Source organism: Anoplophora glabripennis, unplaced genomic scaffold (genome assembly GCF_000390285.2).
Source record: "Anoplophora glabripennis isolate ALB-LARVAE unplaced genomic scaffold, Agla_2.0 scaffold498, whole genome shotgun sequence".
Lineage (NCBI taxonomy): Eukaryota > Metazoa > Arthropoda > Insecta > Coleoptera > Cerambycidae > Anoplophora > Anoplophora glabripennis.
In genome coordinates this window covers 195754-214436 of record NW_019416801.1, presented here as the reverse complement: position 1 = coordinate 214436, position 18683 = coordinate 195754, and the positions used below count along the sequence as shown (strand labels likewise).

Below are 18683 nucleotides of genomic sequence, written 5' to 3'. Positions count from 1 at the left end.
TAGGACTGAGATTTCTAAACAATATCTAGCAGTCGGAATTTTTTATTTGTATGAATTGCTAAAATATTATCAGTGTTTGCTTTATATCATAATAATAATAATAATTTATTTAATAATAAGCATGATATCAGACAAGTCAATAAAAATAAACTCAATTTATAAAATTACAGTACCTAAAACACAAGTTAATTCGGTGAAGAAAGTTAAAGGACACACTTTGCAATTCTTGCGGACTATTTTTTAAAACATTTATGGCATTTTGGATGTGCCTCCACAACTCAGTTCAGTGTGCCCCACAGATAATAGTCGGAAGGTGTTAAGTCTGGTGAACCTACAAGCCAGTTAACAAGAAATTATTCCCTCTCTCGATCCATCGACGAGTGAATCTTTAGTTCAAATACTGCCGGACATTTACAGTGAAATGTGGTGGAGCGACATCATGCATAAACCAATGTTAGCTCTGAGTAATAACGGCACGTCTTCCAATAACTCGGGATTTGCAAAAATTCTAAATAAAATTTCCCAGTCTCTATTCGGTAGTATAATAGAGCCAACAATAATGATACCAAACAATAACAAACTGAAATCAACCTATAAAATCAGACCCTACTAGCACTTTGTTTGAGTATTGTAACATGGCATGGGTAGCAAGATAATGTATACCTACCTACATTTAAAAAAGACTTTTTTGTACCGAAACCGCTCATTTAAACAAAATTCTACAACAGGCCCAAAAACTTCCAAATGGTATCACCTACCAAATAAAAAATATTTATCATTCTTGCCCGAAAGAGGAAAAAGTTATGAGCGGATATTATCACCGTACATCAATTTTGTAGGAGTTGTAAGTTTTAAAAAACACCCTGTATAACACCAAAATGTGTAGATTGAAAACAAAAGTCCACACCCCAAAAATATTCAAAATCGAATAATACGTATTCGAGTTATTTACAAAATTCAAAATATTTTCACAAACTTTGAGGCCATCTAGCGGCCAAACGAAGCGATTTTGGATATAGGTGAATTAGCCTAAATCTGCCTATTTTAAATCTACGAATCTGTGGTCTTCCGTTGTACACGTTATTTTGGGACACCCTGTATATGTATACATACTATAGAAACATTTCCTAATTAAAAAACTCATTTAAGTTTAGTTTTAAAAAGATTAAAATTTAATTCAGATTGATTCATGAATTTAATACCCATGTGTCGGAAAGTGATGACGGATGTCCAATCTCGGACTTAAACACCGAGAGTCATCTAGTCGTCTGAGTGCGCGGGTCTCGAAATGAAAGGGGAAGAATATTAAACATTCTGGCTAAAGCGGAATAAGGAACTGATTTGAGGCATTCATTGAACTATGTAACATATAAAATACTGTTCGAAGTTAATTTATTTATAACGTTTTACAACATTTCGTAGTTATATTACAATACTTCTGAGGGTTGCTTTCGCTGTACAGCAAGAATAAGACGTTCTCTCAACAGTAATAATAAACTATTTTTATTGAAAAACTAAGCTCGTGAGAAAGACCTGTTGACGGTTCGAGTGTTTGTTGGAGAGTCCCTGTGTGTGGAGTCGGTCGTAGATATATGGCTAGGCATCTGGTTGCCCGGCGCCAGTAGATCCTTCTTGGAACGCTGGTACATCCGGCGGCGTCCTGCTGACGCTCTTGACGTAATGCTTAAAAACGGATCACTTGCAACATGTGTACCCACATACCCCCCTGCCAGTATGGATACCATCACGGAATTTGCAGCCGGTCAGGGAAACGGACCCTTCTACCGGACCTAGTAGTAATTACCTTGGGTATGGTTGCCACTGATAATGGGGCAGAAGTTGATGGAAGACTATTGTCCTCGTCCCTGGTAGCTGTCGCATTATTCAAACAATACGCAGGTTTGACTCTGTTTGTAGACACTTTAACTTCGCGATCACGCACTAGCACCGCGAATGTTTGGTCTTCTTTCCATGCTGCACGTATTCCCAATAGCACAGTGGGAAGAATGCTAGTCCATCGATCGTTTTGGTGGCATTTTATCGCTGCTTTTAATTGGCAGTGAAAACGCTCTACCATGCCATTTGCTGCAGCGTGATATGCGGTGGTTCGGAGATGAGTCGTACCTAGTAAACTATTCAGGCGTCTGAATAGGTGCGATTCGAACTGTCGACCCTGATCCGTCGTTATTCGCAGAGGTGATCCAAATCTGCATATCCAATTAGCATATAAAGCGCGAGCTACAGTTTCTGGCCACCTGGTGAAACGGTCTACGCAGGTTAAGCAGTAGCGGTAGCCTTTAGATGGCGGCATCACGACGATATCCACGTGGATATGTTCAAATCTCGTTGACGAAGGTTGAAATGAACCTGTCGGAGAAGTCACGTATCGCGTTACTTTTGCGCATTGACAATCAACGCAGCAACGTGCTCAACGTCTGCTATCACGCTTTACTGACGGCCAGACGAAACGTTGTTTAAGGAGCTTGGCTGTGGCGTTAATACCGATGCACCGAGTCGAACACTACCTTACGAAATGGTTTGGTGATAAACGGCCGGGCCACGTCCGTAGATACGTCACAAAATACAGTCGCGTTCGTGTCGGGTAATTTGAAACGCTTTAGTGTGACGCCGTATTGTCCGTCGACGTACTCCTTGATTTCATCGTCATTTTGTTGCGATGCTGCGAGTGCCTCGTAGTCTAAAGTCGTGCGTACCTCGTTTACCCTGGACAAGGCATCCGCTACAACGTTCTCGCGACCAGCCATGTGACGAATGTCTGTCGTAAACTGGCCAATAAAGTCTAGATAGCGGAATTGTCGCGGTGTACACTGACTTGACTTTTTCGCAAAGGCAAACATAAGAGGCTTATGGTCGGTGTAAATCGCGAATGTTCTTGCCTCGACCATATGCCGGAAGTATTTGACTGCTTCGAAAAACCCAAGAAGTTCGCGGTCGTAAGCAGCGTATTTGCACTGAGCTGGGTTAAATTTTTTGGAAAAATACCCTAGCGGTTCCCAATCGCTCTCAACTTTTTGTTGCACTACGGCACCAATTGCTAAGTCAGAAGCGTCACACACTAGAGCGATTTGCGTATTTTCACCGGGGTGCGCGAATAGAGCTGCCTGTGCTAAGCTCTCTTTAGCCTCCTCAAAAGCACTTTTCGCGTTTTTTTTCCAATTTATGGGTGCTTTATTGTCGTAGGCAACGGGTAGTCTTTTATTGCCTCGACCTTTTCGGGCAGCGGTCGCGTGCCCTCACTTGACACCAGATAACCGAGGAATTTCACTTCGCTTTGTCCGAACACGCACTTTGCGGAGTTAATTACGACGCCGTACTTTCGCAGTCGCTTTTAGTAAGACGTGTAGTGGCAATACTTATATAGTAATGGTCGTAGGTACATTTACGAAATTTTTATTGGTACATATATCCAGTCAAAGGTACGAAAGCAAGACATATTATTAAATGTTTCCAAGATTTTATTAAAAATGTTGGTGTTCCCCGTCGTATAATTTCTGAACAAGGTCACTCGTTTACTTTAGAAGCATTTAAAGCTTTTGTGCACAACATTGGTGCGACTCATCATTTAAATGTCGTCGGATTGCCACGAGGAAATGGACAAGTTGAAAGGTAAAAATCGGACGCTCATTGATTCGTTGGCCATAATGGGAGCCAATCTTAATCGTTAACTGTTGGGATCAAAACATAACGAACATCTAGTGGGGTATTAATGACTATCGACAAAGCCATGAGAGTTCCACCTGGTAAAGGGCTACCGTTTCAGAATTATTTCCGCATTTGAACTCGAATTGATTAATTCTGTAGATGTGACCGACTTGTTTTAGCTAAACAGGTATTCCTTGGACGGGCTTTCGTCGGGTAACGTTTGTCGTTGCCTTAGTTTTAGGTCGTTTGTCGTCATCGTAGTTTTAGGGCGTGTGTCGCCACCGTAGTTTTGATGTTTACCGATCGAATTACGGGACTGTATCTCTGTTAAATTCTATCTATTTACGAGTCCATAGTTAAGATAGCATTAAGTTAGTTGCGGCATATAGGCAAAAAGTACCCTACTTATAATATCTAATAAATCTTGTGTGTTTACAGTATAATCCAAATCCCCTTCCCCAGCAGCGCGAGGACCCTTGACGCCAGGAAGGGCCGTGTTAGGAATTTGATGTCAGCATTCAACAGGACGGCGGTTACCGTTTGTTTGTTGATGCTACTGGTATGAGTGAGATCACCACGGCCGATGAAAGACATCGGGTACCAAGGAAACGGAATGATACACTCTCTAGCTAGCTGTCGGGTTATGCAGTTGTTAAAAATCTAGAATACAATTGTATCTGTTTTATTCTTTTTGTTTAATTAAAGTTCCAATAATTATAAGAAATCTAACAAATATTTAAAAAATTGAGTAATTTCAGTAAAAATAGACAAATAGGCTTTAGTCGGCATAGAGTTTTAATTGACAGCGTAATTTTCTAAAACATTGTTTTGTATTTCATCATATACTTAGTCCCTCGCCTAGTTATTTCATTATTCGTTTATTGGTTATTGTTGAAAACGATAATTTTCGATCAAGGTAGTCACTGTAAAAATATTATGTACGTGACAAGATAGAAACACTTTACTATATTACACGTTTTTTGATAGCCAATCAGTGATCACCATCACAATCATTAAAAGTGTAGATCTAATCACCTTATTTGTTTTTATAGATATATTTTATACGTAGGTGTAAAATAGATGTTATTGTTGGTATTGTTACCTTTTATACATGGGTCATCACAAAGCAGTTATCTCGACAACAGCCGGGTCATTCGTCAGAAATTAAGGGGTTCAGAAAAGAGCAAGTCACTTGGGTAAGTATATGTTAGATTTGATTATTAAACAAAAATAAGGTTTCGAAAAGCCCAACACAAATCTTTATTTCGTACAATTTACAATTTTCTGCCCGGTCTAACTCGAACGAGCGTTCATTCAATAACAGTCTCCTGTTGGAGCCGTCACATCACATAATATGGGGACCTAATCTTATAACTATAAACAACTATAAACAATTAATATTTCTAAATGCACAGTGAAGGCTGGCTATTGATGACATCATCGTCCCAGACTGTCGCCGTCGGTTTATTTGTTTTTTCAAAAACTATGAATGCTCACACGGCCAAACCTGACCTTTAATTCGTTCTGGAATTAATTTTCTAATCCTGTTGGGAGTGATGACCTCGATGAAAAGAAAAACAATCACGGCATCAACTTCGTATTTGTCATTGCACTTAAACACATATTTTTTTTATTATTTTTGTTTTTGAATCATATTGCAAAGCGTTCCTTTGTGCTTTCAACAATTCACTCACACATTCATATAATACATTTTTACTATTGCAAAGCGTCTCCTTGTGCTTTCAACAATATCTTTGTAATGCTCTATCATTCAACAATATCTATTGCAAAGCGTCCCTTTGTGCTTTCAACAATAGCTTCCTTTTTTATTTTATTTTATTGCAAAGCATCCCTATGTACTTTCAACAATAACTTTTTTGTTTTTTTTTAAATTTTTTGCAAAGCGTCCCTACGTGCTTTCAACAATAACTTTTTTTTTTATCTTATTGCAAAGCGTTTCTATGTGCTTTCAACAATAACTTTTTTTTTATTTTATTGCAAAGCGTCCCTACGTGCTTTCAACAATAACTTTTTAGTTTTTTTTTAAATTTTTTGCAAAGCGTCCCTACGTGCTTTCAACAATAACTTTTTTTTATCTTATTGCAAAGCGTTTCTATGTGCTTTCAACAATAACTTTTTTTTTATTTTATTGCAAAGCGTCCCTACGTGCTTCCAACAATAACTATTTTTTGTTTTTTTATCTTATTCCAAAGCGTCCCTATGTACTTTCAACAATAACTTTTTTTATTTTATTGCACTTTTTTGTTTTTTTTTATCTTATTATTATCAATTATTATTAATGCTCACACAAGCCACAAACTCACGTTTTATCATACTCGGGAACAGGAAATTCTCCAGGCCAAGTTCGAACCATATCTGTAGCCACAACCCGTTTTCGGTTAGTAGTTAAATTCTTCAGTTCAAGGCGATTGTTAGGTAGCAATTGAACCACTTCAAATGGACCCTCGTATTTGCGAATTTGCGATCCAACTTGGATAGATGGGAATTACCCGAAGGATGAAACACAAAATCACCTACTTCAATATTCTTGTTAATTCTTCGATGTTTGTCAAACAGCTTTTTAGAATATTCGGCCCTTCGTGATATCAAGTGCAGGGTCATTCACAACTCAATGGACATAGAACAGGTGCGTGTAGAGAACACCAAACAAGATTTTTCACGTGATTTTTTTTCTCATACCTACGGTTGCGGAGATATTGGCCTCTGAAAATGTCTTAAAAAATAGAAAAAAATTCGATATTTCAGCAATGCCTTAATACAGAACAACCAAATTCTGTAAATATACCAATGTTGAACGAGGAGCTCGGGAAACTGGTTCTCTTTGCTGCCGAAGAAACGTTGGAAGTCGCGAATACGCATTACCAGAAGAATATCCCGGCATTTTAACATACCACAGTCCACAGTCCATGGAATTATATGATGTAATTTGCTGCATCCATATCATTTTCAAAAAGTTCAAGAACTGTTACCGTGAAACCTCGAGCCAAGGATGATTTTTTGCAATTTCGTCCAATTTCAGAACATTGGTTTCCACAGGATCATTCTTTTCACGGATGAAGCTGGCTTTACATGGAGAGGGATTATAAATATGCACAACAGTCATGAATATTCGGATCAAAATCTACGTACTACAGTAACCCATCATTACCACAGAGAGTTTAGCAAGTATTGTTGGGCGATATTTGGTTGGTCCAGTTATTTTACCATACCGCTTAGATGGCGCCACTTCTTTGGATTTCTTAAAAAATACTATTCCTGTACTACTGGATTTGCAATTACGTCGTAAAATGTGGATTATGCACGACGTGCGCCTCCGCATTTTAGTATGGATGTTCAAGAATTTTTAAACCAATAGTACCCAAATCGATGGATAGGTCGAGGAAATAACTGCCATCAACACTGGCCACCGCGATAGCCCGATTTAAATAAATGTGACTTTTTTCTTTGGGGGACTTCAAAAGAATTTGTATATTCGACTCCTGTTGAAACTGAGGAAGATTTATGGAACCGCATCAATAATAAATGCACCATTATAAAAAATAACATTCAATTATTGAATAGAGTAGACTTTGACTTTCGGTGAAGGGTTCATTTATGTGTAAGAGAAAATGGGAGCCGTTTTGAACAGCATCTTTAGTGTTAATTTTTTACTGGTACTTAATTAGTTTCATAGAACTAGTACTGTTTGTTATATTTTGCGTTGAACGAAATGAATAAATAATTTAATAAAGCGACAACGTTTTATTTCTTGTCTGCAAAAAATCTTCCAAATCTGAATGACGACAGATTTAATCACGGCCTACTATTAAAAGTTGTTCCAAAAAATTCCTGGTCTAGAGTATCTTTTTTAATAATTTTAATAAGTTAGAGAATTTTATTTTAAAAAACATTTTATTTTAGAGCCCTGGATGGTGTAAAATAACACCGAAACGTTGGCAATGATTTGAAATATAGTGTTCTTTTAGTTATTGATTTTTATCCCACTCAAACCTTGACTTGGATTATCTAATATTTTATTTAAAACTTTAAATAATTTCCATCTTATAATATATTTAATTTTTTATTTTAATTTCAGATTCATTACAGTAACTAAAACAAAAAATGTAAGTATCACATTGTGGAATTACTAGTACTAATTTATATGTTGTGAAATTACAGAAAAGCTACATGGTAGTACCTATTCCAAATATATATTGTAAAAGTAAAGAAACTGAAAATTTACAAAAACATCGAAATATCACAATGTAAATCTACAAAAACTCTGATCAGTAATAACATGGTAATACCGGATAATAAAATACCCCTCGCTTTATAAGTAAAACTGCAAATTGTTTTTAGTGCTCTTTATACTGAGGTGTTCATCACCATTTGTGATATTACCATAAATTTAAATAATGTGGCAAAAAACTTGACTCATAGGTATTTTTTTTAATTTTTGCAAGATGTCGTTATGTAACTGATAAATAACAAAAATGAAAATAATTTGGCCCCCCGTTGTAACGTGTTACACTATGCCTTAATTGCGATCAACTAAAATTTTATACTATTATCGAGATTATTAGGTAGTCGGTCGGATGATCATAGCCGTGGTGTCGGCCTTTCGCTACAGCCACGTACAAAACTGGTAATAACAGCAGTTATAGGCTTCGCGTTTGCTTCGTGTATACGTGTTTTAATATTCTAATAATGTAAAAACGACCTTTCGCTGATAAAGTATATAATATATCTATTTTTATTTGTACCTATCTGTTTATTTATTTTTTACTTGTTTACCACGCCTATGACTAGCCGACGAAAACCCCGGACTCTAAATCAGTCTTCTTTTATTTGCTGATAGAGAGACACAGCGGACTTACACAAGCAAGATATTTTCCGTAATAAGATGTCTACCAGGTCACAAATTCAAGGTCATAAGGACGTGCGATTTTTTTTTTTAATCAATAGAAAGTGTAGGAGTAACTTTTATTGCAGAATAGTGTTCAATAACAAAACAATATAATTTCTTTTTATGCAAACATCCCATTGTATTGTTACTATTTTATTTATAAATTTCCTGGCTTTCCAACAGCTTGACAAGCAAGAAGGAGCAAAATGGTTATACGTAAAATTAAAATTTTCCATTTTCTAGAGAATACAATGAAAATCCATATTTGGAAAATATTTCATTCTTTCAAATTGGAGCTCTTTTTTATTTATATTTATTAACCTCATCCAGTATAGATAACTGTGGATCACATGCAGGTACGTTCCAATTTCTAGGTCGAGCAATACGACTTATCAAACCTCAGTATTTTATAAAAAGTAATACCGCTGATGTCACTATTGGGACCTTTAGGTAAATACTAATGTCTATATAACCTCACAATAAGCCATTATGAGAAGTAAGTACCTACAATAGATGTTTATACAAAAAAAGTCGAATATTCAATAATCTTAACATTAAATACAAAAATTATATACAACTACCTGACCCTACAAACGTTGTCCTGTCCAAATTTCAATAAATTTGTTTGTGATCAGCACTTTCAGTTTTTCCAGATTTTTCCAATTTTCCGGTCTACTTTTCCAATTTTTCTTTCCCTAAAAACATTATTCGCACTATTACGAACATAAAAAATAGCCAAATTAAGCCGTTCTCAAGTGATACGCTTACCAGCGAACAGCATTTAATTTTTATTTATATTAGTAAATTCGAGTTATAAGTATGTAGGTACTGTGTTTTTTTGTATTAGTTAAATAAAACTTCGAAAGTTCCATTTGAACTACTTCATTTAAATAAACTCTACATATGCCATGACAATATTTTGCTGATGATTTGTGGGAACTTTTTTTTGGTTTTTATAGAAAATGTTTCAAAATTTGCCTAGTCACCGGTTTTTCAGTGTAATCCATGCAACTTGCAAATCAGTTAAAACCACTTTAATTTAAAGTGCTGATATAATAATTTTTCCATTGCTGTATGTTCTTTATAAAAAAAAAAGATAAAGATAAAACAGAAACAAAAAATGTGTACGAAAGTCGAACACTTGAGTTTTGACAAAATAAAAAATTACCAGCTCCAGATTCTATAAATTGAAGAGCTTGTTCGTTATCGCTATTAGTTCGAAATGATGAAGTACAACGGGCTGCTGCTACTGATTTCATGTGTAATAAGATCATCTGTAGCAGATGTAAGTAATTATTGACTTACTTAAACTTTTATCGAAGTTTTGTAAATTTGAAATGTCTTCTTTATGTACTTATGTAATAATTAAAAATATCTATGTATCTAGTTATAGTACCATAAATACCACATATTTCTTCATAAATAGGTAGATGATCCGACACTTGTCGCTTTACCAGAGGGCCAAATAAGAGGTCAAGCATTGCAGTCTCCAGACGATAATGTTTATTATGCATTTCAAGAAATACCGTACGCAGCTCCACCTGTAGGCGAATTAAGATTTCAGGTGAGGATGTAAACATATATATTTTTTTACATTTTATTTTTAACGTTTCAATTCACATTTAGGCACCTGTAGCCCCAGCAAAATGGGAAGGAATATTAAACACCACGAAAAATGAAAAAATGTGTTACCAAGGATTTCCGGCTTCCGGATTATACCCAACGGAAGACTGTTTGTACTTGAATGTTTACACTCCTCTGGTAAGAATAGTTTCAATTAACTGATACTGCAGTTATTTTAATATCAAAAATTTTGGACAGTGTTGTCAAACTCTTTTTGCCGATGTCTATCACTATTATTATTATTTGGTTAGACTCAATGAGAAAAAAATAAAATATGAATAATTATGAGCTTAATGAGCGGTGCAATCGTGACCGAAAATATTTATTTTTTATTTAATAAAGTTATGTAAAAATACAGGTGTAGTTCCAGTAAAATTATACGTCTCAAAATATTGAAGTAACATTTGCTTTACTGTTATTGTTCAAATATCGTCATTATCGATACAGATTTTCTTTTAGAAACCTGGAGATACTTCACAAACCCCATTGCCGGTGTTAGTATGGATACACGGAGGTGGATTTCAATCTGGAACTGGTGCTATTCAGTCATACAAACCTGGATACTTCATTGACCACAATATTGTTGTTGTCACGATAAACTACCGTGTAGGAGTTCTAGGTAAGTAATAAATATAATAAAATTCTGGGCTTATTTCAAGAAGAAAAAATAATTATTTCCAACTGACAATAAAATCTTCTGTGGATTTTTTCATGTAGACTTATTCGTATGACACTTCAGTAAGGGTAAAAAAATACAAACCGATATACAGGATTGGAAAGTCCCCATGGTTCATCTGCCGTTACGTGAGAGCGATAAAGTAAGTCATAGAAATCCAAGCAATAGACAAGGATGGCTATAGTGAAGACGTTTCATGATCTGTATAGTCACCGCCCGTTTCGGGTTAGAACTATTCAGATTATAAAACGTCTTCAATGTAACCATTCTTGTCTATCGCACGGATTTCTATGACTCACTTTATCGCTCTCACGTAACGGCCGATGAACCATGGGGACTTTCCGAAGCTGTATATTATACACCATAGTTTGTCTGTTTGTGTTTGCAAAACTCTTTCCAAAGTTGTTTAAGGCTGCAATCGAAAATTGTTCGTAAACATTGGAAAACAGCTAAATTCAGCTCAATGTATAGGGTGTTAATGAAATATGTGCACACATTTAAGTGATTTTACACGAAAAGAATTACATAAACATGGGCCCACAATAGATAGTTTTCGAGATACAGGGTGTTGAAATTTAAAAAAATCACCATTTCTAAAATATTTCTGAAGGCGTTTGATGCACAATGTCGAAACTAGTAGTAATAGAATTATCAAAATATTTAGTAGCGTCCAATTTGTGAGGTTTTTAGTGTAAGTAATCTCCAGTATCTCCGTCACTGGCACTCAAGCAGCAGATACAAACTTGATGTAAATAACTATATATGTAGACCGACATATATGATATATGATTATAAGATATTTCAATTTTTAATTCATTATTTAATGCTTTCTTTGTCAAAAAATCTAAGTTCTCCTTTTAGCACGATTTTTACAAAGGTAAAGAGACGGAAACAAATTTTATGTTTGAGATTCAATTTGAGGCATAATTGCTTCAACGAATACAATATTCTCGATATATCTCGATTTGATTAAAACATTTGATAGTTTAGATCTTTTGTTCAATAAGCTCTCAAATTTTGGTTTCTCTAACCCTATGGCAACTTTATCTCAAATAATTATCATCTCAATATACCGTCGTATATACAAGGATCTTTATTAGGAAATATTAGGAAACTTGCTATTCCGTTGTAATGACATTACAAATATACGTCAAATTTTTCTTATAGAATTATATAAAATAAAATCGAAAGTATGCAACGCTGAAATTTTATCAAGATTAAATTTTTATGTACCTTGAATAAACCAGTCATTGCAATGTCATTTATTTACCAATACCGAGAACGAACAGTTTAAATGTTCTCTATAATATATTTAACAGTGAATTAGACTTAGATAGTTAGATAATTTTAGCTGCTCCTTGTCGGTAATTTTTCTAATATTAATTCATTAAAAATTCTAGTACTTTTTTATATTAATTTTTTATTTAATTTTCCACATTTTTATTTTTGTTTTCGAATTTTTTGTCATTTCTTTATTCATAACCTTTTATGTTTTTTTAAATTTTTTTATTAATATATTATTACATTGTTTTTATATTAACTTTTAATTTTTTACCTATATTGTTAAAATGTATTTGTATTTCTTCTTATCCTCACGTTGGAATTTTATTTCTCGCATTGTATCTAAGTAGCTACTGTACACACTGACAGTATTCATTTTGGGGTACTTGCAAAACACAATGACCTTCAAATTCCCCACACCCCCGCAGCTCTTATGATGTACATCCTCTTTTCAAAATGCGCCCCCCCTGTATTCAAACCCGCGGGCCGCCACTGAATATCAGGCATTTGGAACAAATAGTACTTATAAAATAACAAGTAATGATATTAAAACCCACTCCTAAAATTCTGATAATCTTATTCTCAATTTATTCTAAAGTTTCAATTCATTTTCTTTCAGGATTTCTGACAACAGAGGATGGAGTCATACCAGGAAACTTAGGATTAAAAGATCAACATGTTGCACTTAAGTGGGTTAAAAATAATATCGATCTATTTGGTGGCGACCCCGAAAAAATAACGATAGCTGGTGAAAGTGCCGGAGCAGGATGTGTGGGATACCAAATAATAAGTCAACGGAGTAAAGGTTTATTCAGAGCTGGCATTTTACAAAGTCTTACCCCACTGCATCAGCAGGCACATCAAGATTATGCAAGATTCTACGCTTTCGAATTAGCTCGAAATTTGGATCCAAGTTTCACTTCGGATAATTCAACGGAATTACTGGAACTGTTGCGAAGCCTCCCTGCTTCCAACATAACCGACAACGCAGTTGCTGTAAGTTGAATGAATGCATTTTTTATATAGATTGGTGATAAGTAAGAAGTTAAAAACTAAACAATATAGATCATACACTATAATCTAAAGTTGCATAGGTTGCTGTTGGAAAAGAGGCTGGATTATTCGAAGGCCAAGGTATAATATGGCTGCCTGTAATTGAGGACGCTAGTCTAGATGGAGCATTCCTCACGGATTTATTTCATGAAGACATTAGAACAGGAAACATAAACCAAGTTCCCATAATTATTGGCTTTAACTCTGAAGAGGCACTATTTTTTTTTAAGACTGGTAAGATTACGAAAATTTATTCAAACATCTTATTATTTGATACAAATGTCAACCGATATTTTAAGATGATTTGGATGTTGAGGTGCTTGCGAAATATTTCGACAGTGATTTATCCAACCTCATTAGAAACAAGTTCAATATGACCACAGAGAATAAAGTGACAGCTGGCACTAGATTGAGACAAATTTACACCGATGGAACATTCGAAGACGATCCTGCGCAAGTAGTGAAGGTAACATCCATATATTTTTTTCAGCTGCTTTTCATGTGTTTGTTGAAATTGTTACTACATTGTTCAAAACGAAAAATTTCTCAATAACGAAAAAAGTCGCATATTAAACTTTCAAACAATCTTCCAAAAAAAAGAACTTGCTTTCACAATCTATTGCTGCATATTAACCCTTCCAACGTTTAAAGAGAGTAAAAATAATTGAAACAAATGATCGATAATATAATAAAACTTTTCTTTAGTTTTACACTGATGAGTCGTTTTCAACCCCAGTTACTAGGCATGCAAAGTTACAATCTAACTATACCGACGTTTATTTGTACCAGTTTTCATACAAAGGCAATATGGGAGGTATGAAGGATTTTGAAGTTGCAGGTAAGTTTTCTGTATTGAAGAAATGTTAACAAATACCTATACAATGTATCGTTAGGACATAGAGAGCAACAGAGAAGGGTTTGTATTAGTTACGCAAATAGTTGTGCCGGTTTTTCCTCATTTAATTGTATTTTCTATTAGAATAATCCAAATCAGTCTTCTGCATACGTTTTAATGTATGAATTTCTCCTAATATAAATGAATAATGACATATTAGTATTATTGGTTGTTGGGTAATTTTAATATTTCCAGTTACGTAATATATACTTCTAAGGGCGTTTTATATGATGGATCTGTAACTTCATTATATATCGAACAGACTGATGTAACCTTCTAATAAAATATTTTTCTAAGAATTTAAAGTATTATTTAATATTGCAAATATACAGGATGTTATCTTCAAAAAACAAAAATTTGGTTTATATAAAAAAATATAAGAGACTGATATATTGTGCATTACTTTGACAACTATTTTTAATTTGGCTCTTCAAATATCAAACCATATTTTTAAACTAATGTCAAATTCTGACCTATATTCAAAAGAGGTGATAAAAATGTCGAAAACTTTTTCTGTAATTTTGGCAAAAGGTTTGAAGTTATTCTGCTTAACGTTTTGTAGTTTCGGGTTAAATCTAAAATTTCCACGACATTCCGCTTTGTAAATTATCAAATTTTGGTATACCGATAAAGTTTCTGAACTTTTCAAAGGGATTACTGAGAGTTCACAATCGTGTTTCTAGCTAAACTGAAATTGCTGCTACATGTGGTGTACTCTAAGGTTCAGTTATTGACCCATAGTAATGTTGATATTTATAATTTAATAATATTATTTTATACAAGTCTATTCAAGCTATACACTTCTATTTCATATGTTGAAGGTTATATTGCATTAAAAAAAATATCTATCAGCGTGTATGAATAATGGGAAAATAATAAATAATCACTGAACATAACAAAATGTTGCATTATGACAAGAAAAATTAAGCTAAGGAGTATAATGTGGTTGCAAAACTCTGTAGAGCTGAATTTAAAGATTTGGGTGTAATTTTTTATTTGAAATTAAATTGTATGCCTCGTGATAATTGCATTATATTATAAGAAATATTAAGCATCTTAAAGAAGGTTCCACAGTCAGTTTTGTATAATGCGTTTGTCAAATCAAAACAATGACGTCTCTTTTATTCTTATACATATAAACTTTTAAATAATAACTCTAATTATCCTGATATAACTCCTGTACATTATTATGAGTGTACTTATCTACTCAACATACTGGACAAACTTAAAGAACAAGTCCCTGAGCTCATTCTGAATAAAATAATTATTTATGGTACTAGTATGTTACGGTATAAGTCATGCTGGGAAATGTTTAGCCAGAAGAGTGCAAAATCGTCAAACATTTGATTATGTGTCTCGACAATGTCAACGTATCATTTATCTAGGATGTCAACTAAGTATGAACGCCCTGAGCAGCAAAATTTGATTGAGCAAGGAAACCTTTTGTACGAGATAGATAATAATTGAGAACAGTCCAGAATTATGTACCAGGAGAATTTCAGCACGTACGAATTTTCCTCATTGGAGAGTATGGCGAACATTACGTAGCAGTCTATTGTATCCTTATCATGTACAATCAGGTTCGACATTTGAAACCGCATGGCTTACTTTCACGGGTAACATTTTTTCCAATGGATTCAAGCAAATCTTCAATTATTAAGACGTATTTTATTTACCGATGAGTACCTAGTTATTTAATCGAGACCGAGTGAAAAATATGCACAAGTCTCACAGATGGTCTGATCAGAACCTCATTTCAAGAAAAGATCTCCTTTTCAACGACGATCTTCTACAAACATCTGATGTGACATAATTGATAATCAAATAATTGGGCCCTTCTTTTTTGAAGAGCGCCTTACAGGAGAAGTTTACACCAACCTTTTACGTAATGAATTGCCAGGTCTATTGGAAGATATTCTTATACTTACAAGGCAACAAATGATATTACGACATGATGGAGCTCCTGCTCATTTTAGTGGACTAACGAGAGAGTATCTTAATGAAAGCTATATTGGATCGGACGTAGAGGATCACTTTCTTGGCCACAGAGATCGCCATATCTCAATCCTTTAAACGATTACCTCTGAGGCCATCTTAAAAGCTTAGGATACGAGACACCAATTAATAGTAGAGAGGAACTTGAGCAGATAATTAATGATAAATGTCAGCAAGTGAGGAATAACCCGGAGATTTTAGGAGCAGTCACTCAATCTATTCATGGTGGTGTTGTTCAGTGTATTAGTGCTGAAGGACATTTTGAACTACGTAAATAAGTATGTTATTTTTGTTTTGTTGTCATTTTGATACTGTTATTCCTGACAGTCAAACAAAGTAAAAGTTTAAAATCTGTGTATATGATATGTTGCTAAACTTTAAAGGACCATAACTCGGTAACCCTGGATAATTGACCCTATGTATATTATAACTTTTTACTCAGCATGACCTCAGAAACTTGTACCTTCATTTTATCCAGTACGTCACGTAACACCCTGCATAGAACAAATGTGGAGAATTCATTCATTGGTGCAAATTAATCACGTACACGGTCAATATTTTCGATATTAACAATAAATATTTGCAAACTACCACATAATCTGATTTCAGGTGTTCGGGGTGTTGGTCACGCTGAAGACTTGGGTTATTTCTGGGACGCGTTCTCTTCTAGTGGATCTGAAGATCCAGAAGATGTTGCGATACGTCAACGTTTGTTAACCCTGTGGTCAAACTTTGTCAAATACCTGTGAGTAATTATGATCAGAATCGCATAAAATAATATTTATGCATGATTTTCTTTAGAAACCCAACTCCAGAAGTGGACAGTACCCTGGGTAACGTGACGTGGGAGAAAGTTAGTCCAAATAATTTGGTGTATTTGAACATCAACGATACACTTGAAATGCAGAAGAATCCAAGAGACTACCTCAAATGGGAAAGAATTATAGACATGTACGCTATACCTCCATTGGTTAATTACTAATGTATCTTGAGAAATATGCTGTATCATTTATATTGCTTTAATATATGTAGCACATTTTTTATTAGGTGCAATCTGGTCAAAAGTAGTTTGAATGCGATTAAGCCATATACTCCTTGCAAACAATTAATACTGGGATTGTTAAAGAATTTATTCTTCCATCAATTTAACTAATTAATAGAAATTTCTTTTTATGACATTTCTAATATTTCTCCGACTGAACTTCAGTAATGGTCTTGCAACTTCAATTGCTCGTATTATTTACATTTTCATTTTAGTATATTCTATTCTTCAGTAAATTAATAAAATACCAAGTAATTTCTTCGTAATCAAAATTTCTCTTCAAAAAAAGTCATATACAATTATTTTTGCTCACAACATCTATATTTATTGGCATCATTTAATATATCTAAAATATTACTTTGTTTGTCTATAGTCTATTTAGAAATTAAAGAGAGTAATAAAAGCTTATTATGTATGCAAATCGTAAATAAATGTAGTACTGGTGCTTATATTCAATATTTTTATATTATGCATTTTCGGTATAGATGAGGTGTACTTTTAAAAAAACTTTGTGCGATCGGACTGTACTAAATTGTAGCAGGTAGCTAAAATTTAATCCCCGACAATCCGTCTTTGTCTATGCCGCTTCAATTTCTCGGTCCATTTCTCTTATAAGTAAACAATATAAAAACAGCATTTCAAAACATGAGGCTACTTTAAGCATCATAACCGGGTTAAGAGGGTTTTTAGTAATTCAAATAAAATTATTCAATATTATTATCAAAATATTTATTTAAATTTAATGAATAGACTTTTATTCCACACAAAAATATATGTATTTTGAAAATTCAAATTATGGTGAGTAAATGTAGTGTTGTATAAATGTACAATAAAGAAAATAAAAAAGTAGGTATATTAAAATTCATCCTCTGAATATTCTGATGAATTATCTTCGTCTCCTAGATTGATAACGATAGGTTCCACAGTAACGTCAATTAAATTATCGAGTTCCCACATTTTCTCCTCTTCTTTTTGTACATGATGTATACATCTTTGCCAGTTATCTGCAGTTACTCGTTCCAAGGAATTTTTTAACAAAATTTTCACGTCACTTAATTTAAACGTCGTATTATTTCGCGCTACATCTCCTTTTACCTGCGCCCAGACTAATTCGATTGGGTTAAGTTCACAGTGATAAGGTGGTAACCGTAGTACCGTTATTTGGCGATTTGTTGCCATTTCATCGATAACATATTTTTTCTGATCTTTATTAAGATTGACAAGTGTCAAAAGTTCCTTTTTCACCATATTTGTTTCAAAAGAAATGTTTTTTCCGGATAACCATTGAATTATATCGGCTTTCCTCCAAGCAGTCGTAGGCGTCCGCTCGGTCTGCCGTGAATGGTAACTGGCATTATCCATGACAATTACAGACCCCGGAGGAATAAGATCCAACATCTGTGTAAAATACTCTTCGAAAACATCTGCGTTCATGTCTTCGTGATAGTCACCTGTATTTTTAGATTCAAATAAAAGTAAACCGCCATCTACAAAACCACTGGCACTACCTATATGTGTCACTATTAATCTTCGCCCTTTACCTGAAGGT

General features: G+C 34.3%; 1 protein-coding gene across 2 annotated transcripts; it reads left to right on the top strand.

Moving 5' to 3' along the window:
- The first annotated feature begins 4728 nt into the window (after positions 1–4728).
- On the top strand, positions 4729–17156 carry LOC108908689 (cholinesterase 2-like). 2 transcript variants are annotated; one of them, XM_018712803.1, is made up of 11 exons: positions 4729–4859; positions 7760–7787; positions 9996–10133; positions 10196–10330; positions 10652–10811; positions 12769–13145; positions 13244–13436; positions 13502–13668; positions 13908–14040; positions 16702–16837; positions 16894–17156. In XM_018712803.1, exons 1-11 carry the CDS (start codon positions 4744–4746, stop codon positions 17072–17074), a joined length of 1764 nt encoding a protein of 587 aa, XP_018568319.1. In that variant the 5' UTR covers positions 4729–4743; the 3' UTR covers positions 17075–17156. The 2 variants fall into 2 exon arrangements, with proteins under 2 accessions (XP_018568319.1, XP_018568320.1); XM_018712804.1 differs by lacking the exons at positions 4729–4859; positions 7760–7787 and adding an exon at positions 9769–9854.
- The last annotated feature ends 1527 nt before the right edge of the window (positions 17157–18683 follow it).